Source organism: Hordeum vulgare, chromosome 1H (assembly GCF_904849725.1).
Source record: "Hordeum vulgare subsp. vulgare chromosome 1H, MorexV3_pseudomolecules_assembly, whole genome shotgun sequence".
Lineage (NCBI taxonomy): Eukaryota > Viridiplantae > Streptophyta > Magnoliopsida > Poales > Poaceae > Hordeum > Hordeum vulgare.
In genome coordinates, this window is record NC_058518.1 from 452,591,399 (window position 1) to 452,596,624 (window position 5,226).

At 52.5% G+C, this 5,226-nt stretch overlaps 2 protein-coding genes across 2 annotated transcripts; one reads left to right on the forward strand and one right to left on the reverse strand.

Moving 5' to 3' along the window:
- Window positions 1-1,025: 1,025 nt before the first annotated feature.
- Window positions 1,026-2,815, forward strand: LOC123413897 (UDP-glycosyltransferase CGT-like). The gene has a single exon (XM_045106624.1). The coding sequence runs from the start codon at window positions 1,108-1,110 to the stop codon at window positions 2,569-2,571; it is 1,464 nt and encodes a 487-aa protein (XP_044962559.1). The 5' UTR covers window positions 1,026-1,107; the 3' UTR covers window positions 2,572-2,815.
- A 422-nt stretch (window positions 2,816-3,237) lies between these two features.
- LOC123413913 (V-type proton ATPase subunit E) lies at window positions 3,238-4,709 on the reverse strand. The gene is made up of 6 exons (XM_045106626.1): window positions 4,396-4,709; window positions 4,166-4,266; window positions 3,900-4,056; window positions 3,633-3,829; window positions 3,422-3,521; window positions 3,238-3,328 (listed from the first exon to the last, which is right to left on the reverse strand). Exons 1-6 carry the CDS (start codon window positions 4,495-4,497, stop codon window positions 3,287-3,289), a joined length of 699 nt encoding a protein of 232 aa, XP_044962561.1. The 5' UTR covers window positions 4,498-4,709; the 3' UTR covers window positions 3,238-3,286.
- Between the last annotated feature and the right edge of the window lie 517 nt (window positions 4,710-5,226).

The window sequence follows — 5,226 nt, forward strand, 5'->3', positions numbered from 1 at the left end:
TCTATGTGGGGTTAGGTGTGTTTCCATGGGCTTGCGTCAAGAGGAAGATCTCATACAACCCATGAAGGATGACGTCAAGTGGTGATCGTCATCAAGATTGCGGTGTGCAAGTTCAAGTGGAGCATCACGAAGATATCGTGCTTGAAGCTTACCGTCCATTTGGTGGCAATGGACTTGTGAAGATGTGCTGAAGAGTGGCTCACTCATAGTGAGTATGGGGACATAATTAACTAGTCTTCATCAAGCCAATGCAATCAAGAAAGGTGGTCCATCTTGTGGAAGTCAAGATCGTCATCATCTAGCTCAAGTGGACTATGTGCAAGATATAGGTTTGCCCTTGATAGGTTTTACTATTTTAGGATAGTTTGCAGTACTGTCAAGGGGGGCTCTCAAGTGAGTAGCTTGATCGTATCGTTCGTTGAGAGCTCAAACCATTTGCATCCTTGCATCATATTTCTTGGTTCTTGTTTGGTGTTTCTCTTTGTAAGTTGTAGAGCTTATGGTCATCTTCATGACAAGCTCAAGTTCATCGAAAACGGAGCTCATGTGTATCTTTTATGATGTTTTCGATGGTGTAGTTTTCTCCGGTTCTTCATTCATAAAGGTTTCACATCTCTATATCATTGACATTTTCATAAATGCATTTTCTTAAGATTTCCATAACGTAGTACATATAGATTTTCATAAAAATCAAACATTTGTAACTTTGATCAAGTTGAGGTGCTCTTCTAGGTGGAGTGATGCATATCACAAAGGTTGCTTTCGCCGCTCAGGTTCGAGCCTCCTCATTCTCCTATAAGAATAAGACAGGGGGCTTCTTTCCCTCTGCTCTCATTCTTAAAAAAAAAAAACTTTGATCGAATTTGTGAAGAAAATCATATAGATCTAATACCAAATGCATACTGGTAGATACATCACCAGACATACGTTCATGTTGTATGACCAGTTCATCACTGTGCCATCAGCTTTCTTCGGAAGAACCAAACGGTGGGTACCAATTAATAACATTCCAACAAACGTAGTACTATAGGACAGAGGCTTGCTCCAGAGACTCCACAAGGACACGCAGCGGAGCTACCTTGCATCCGCCAATGATTACCTTGGCCGATGCAGCACCAGACACTCGCCAGCTCTCTCGCACTCCTCACAAACCAAGCTAACTCGTCAATGGCTCCCGTGGCGAAGCAGGGCGGAGGCGCACCGCACCTCGTCTTCATCCCGAGCGCCGGCATGGGCCACCTGCTCCCCTTCTCCCGCTTCATCGGCGCCCTCGCCAGCGAGGGCGTCTTCGACATCTCCGTCGTCACCGCCCTCCCGACGGTCTCGGAGGCCGAGGCCGAGCAGTTGGCCGCCCTCTTCGCCTCCTTCCCCGCCATCCGGCGCATCGACTTCAACCTCCTGCCGCTCGACGACGCCACCCTTGCCGGCACGGATCCCTTCCTCCTGCGATGGGAGTCCCTGCGCCGCTCCGCTCATCTCCTCGGGCCGCTCATCGCCGGCGCCACGCCACGCGCGTCGGCCATCGTCACCGACGTCACTCTCGCTTCCCAGGTCATCCCCATAGCCAAGGACGAGCTGCAGCTCCCGTGCCACATCCTCTTCATCTCCTGCGCGACCATGCTGTCATTCCTCGCCTACTTCCCCACCTACCTCGACGAAACCAACACAGACCACCTCGCTGGTGACGTCCACGTCCCAGCCATTGGACACATCCCGGTGAATTACCCCCCGCAGGTGCTGCGCAACCCCGACAGCCTCTTCACCAAGCAGTTCATCACCAACGGCCGCGAGATCACCGAGGCGGACGGCATTCTCGTCAACACGTTCCACGCCTTGGAGCCAGAGGCACTCACCGCCCTGCGTGACGGCAAGGTCGTCCCCGGATTCCCTCCGGTGTTCGCAGTCGGCCCGCTCAAGTCGACGACCACAGGTAAGGAGGAGGCGGCCTCTGCACCTATTGCCTGGCTCGGAGAGCAGCCGGCGCGGTCGGTGGTGTACGTGGCCTTCGGCAACCGCAACGCGGCGGCGCTGGACCAGATCCGCGAGATCAGCGCCGGGCTGGAGGCGAGCGGCTGCCGGTTCCTGTGGGTGGTGAAGACGACGGTGGTGGACCGCGATGACACCGCGGAGCTGAACGACGTGCTAGGCGACGGGTTCCTGGCGCGTGTGCATGGGCGCGGCCTGGTGACCAAGGAGTGGGTGGACCAGGAGGCGGTCCTGAAGCACCCGGCCGTGGGTCTGTACCTGAGCCACTGCGGGTGGAACTCGGTGACGGAGTCGGCCGCGTACGGCGTGCCGATGCTGGCATGGCCGACGCTGGGCGACCAGCGCCTGATCTCCACGGTGATAAGGAGCGGCGGCTTCGGTCTGTGGGTGGAGCACTGGAGCTGGGACGGCGGGGAGGACTCGCTGGTCCGCGGCGCGGAGATAGCGGAGAAGGTGAAGGAGGTGATGGGCGACGAGGCGATCTCGGCGAAGGCCAAGGAAATCAGCCAGGCGGCGGCCAAGGCCGTCGCCGAAGGCGGGTCCAGCTACCGCAGCATGCAGGAGTTCCTTGCCACGCTCAGCTGACTGCTCTCTGTTACCGAGAGCCGTTAATGAACCTCATGTTATGTACTTACTACTTACTACGTGGTGTTGCTCTTTGTGTCGTCGTTTTTCGACCTACTGAATCGGTCACTATGCATGCTGCTATAATCGTGGATCAATCAAGAATAAAAAGGAGGTTGCTAAATCTCCTTCGACTGAAGTCTTAATCAATGTTGTATTCGTGAGATCCTATGTGAAAATATATTCGTGTACATTTTTTGCTTTATTTTTTCTTTCTTCTATTTTATATGTTGTCTCACTTAACTTAGACTTGATTAAGTCTAAGATCTAGTCATTCCCATAAAAAAAGAGAACCAGGAAAACAAACATGAGTGACATGCATTTTCTGTCTCTCATTTTTTTGGCTGGATGAACGAAAGCATTGCATGTCTGATCTTTGCTGGTGAGCCGTCAATTTATTACTAGTACTACGTAGTACTACTACACTACAATAGATGACACAGACAGATGCATATATATGTCTGGCGGGGGCACGACAGTGTAGTTGATTAACTCGCGACCCTCAGCCGGCCGGCCCGCCCGCCGGTGATATACTGGTTACAAATGCAACGTTATTTCGTTGCAGGTAGGTATTGTTGGCGATGAGCCGATGCTAGATAGAGGAACTTTCAAGTACAACAAAACACATCACGAACTGGTTCTCATCTTATTCAAAGAAAACAAACATTAAAGGAACTTATGGCGACACTTGCTGATCACCATAGAGCTTCTTCCTGATCTGCAACACAAGATAAATTGAAGAGAAACATTTCAGCTGCTACATGCACATGCGTAAATGGAAGAAGAAAATAGATATAGGGTGCGTACTGACCTCAGGAAGCTTTTGCCTGAAGCAAACATCCACCCTAGTGTCCAGCGTGTTGTCGCAGACGATCTTGCCGTCCTGCGACGCCAGCACCACGCCTCCAGAGCTATACCCAAACTCAACAATCAGATGAAGGCTCAACCGCAGTTGATCGACATTTTAGTGTCAATGGAGGAATCCATATATGCAGCTATATATCGGGCGCATGCGGGTGTACCAGGCGGGTCCGTGGGCGGTGTCGTTGATCCTCTGCGGCGGGAGGTGGACCTTGCCGTCGATGATGATCTTGGGGAGGTTCACCTTGAGCTTCTCGGCGTACTCCTTCTTGGCCGCCTCCAGCACCGGCTCCACGTGGACGCGGTCCGCCTCCCTGCACCGCAGCACCACCGACGACTCCCGCAGCCGGAGCAGGCTCTGCTCCGCCCATCCCTTCATCGGTCATCCTGAAGCAACTGCGATATGCGATACTAGTTAACTAACTGACCTGCACGATGAGGCTCTTGAGGATCTTCCTGTAGACGTTGGTGTCCTTGGTGACGCGGAGCAGCGCCTTGCACGCGTTCTCCTTCATCTCGCCCACGATGTCGTCCTGCGCCTGCAGCACCTTGATGCGCGCCGCGTTCAGCTCCATCGAGTAGTCGCTGCATGCATGCATCATGCTAGTCAGGCCAGGCCAGCCGGCGCAGCTAGCTTCATGAGAGAAGGAGACGAGAACGAGATGGGCATCATGCATGCATGTCGACGACTCACATCTTCCTGCGGATGTCCACCTGCTTCTGCTTCCGCTCGTACTCCTGCTTGATCTTCCTCTTCTCCGACTCCACCAGCTGCAGCTTCTCTATGTTGAAATCCTGCAGCCAGCCAGCCAGCCAGGGATCAGACAGATTGTAATTTCCGTCTCGACGTTTCCGAGCCGAAGAAATGATTGCTGAGGATGAAATCGATCGACACGGCGACGGTGATGTGTAGATAGATACTACCTCCTCCGCGGCGACGGAGATCTCGCTGGCTTTCTCCTGGGCCTCCTGCTGGATGAACCGGACCATCTGCTGGATCTGCTTCCCGACGTCGGCATCGTTCATCTTGGATCGATGATCACTTGGGGTGGATCGATCGATCGATGACGTGCCTACTTCCTTTGGGGATCTCTGTCTGATCTACGTACCTCGCAAAACGGATCAAACGAGCTCGTCTGTCACCGAGGGTTGGGTCTCAAGTGGATTTCGGTGCTCGATCTTCGCTTTTCCTTGGATTGGGTGGACGAGACACCAAGGCAGAGTCGGGGAGCGGAAGATGACCGGCGCAGAGTTCGGATCCCATGTGTGGGACGGGAGAGAACTGGTCCTCCCGGCATTCCGCGCCAAATTTGGCTCTCTCCCCTCCGAGTACTGAGTACTGACCATGCATCATGCATGCACATGCGGCATTGGCGCGCAGCCCTTCCCTCGGGTTTTTTCTTTGAAAACATACAACAACTCAACGGAATGGACCGGCCCGGAACTGGCCTTGGACGTAGCCCCGTAGCCTCAAAGCCAATTTCAGGGGCTATGGGTCGATCCATTCTAACAAAATCAGGTGGCCTTGTTGGTCCATTGGGTACATCAGGGCACCCAAAAATCAGCTATAGTTTCATAGTTTTTTAGCTATATATATACACAAAGAATAATTTTTAACTGATATTATAACAAGACAACAAATAATTACCTAAATAGACATGATAATACGAAATAAATAGAAGTTATCAAGGAAGCATCGGTAGATTTGCAACTCTTTTCATAGCGAGTACAAGACATTCACATTTGTTGTCAACA

What these genes read in the sequence shown, in the direction of transcription:
- LOC123413897 (XM_045106624.1), top strand. Translation starts at nt 1,108, where the DNA reads ATGCAGCACCAGACACTCGCCAGCTCTCTCGCACTCCTCACAAACCAA.
- LOC123413913 (XM_045106626.1), bottom strand. Translation starts at nt 4,497, where the DNA reads ATGAACGATGCCGACGTCGGGAAGCAGATCCAGCAGATGGTCCGGTTC. An exon ending in GTGGACATCCGCAGGAAGAT is followed by an intron (nt 4,057 to 4,165) that starts GTGAGTCGTCGA and finishes GCATGCATGCAG; the next exon opens with CGACTACTCGATGGAGCTGA. An exon ending in TCAGGCAAAAGCTTCCTGAG is followed by an intron (nt 3,329 to 3,421) that starts GTCAGTACGCAC and finishes CTTGTGTTGCAG; the next exon opens with ATCAGGAAGAAGCTCTATGG.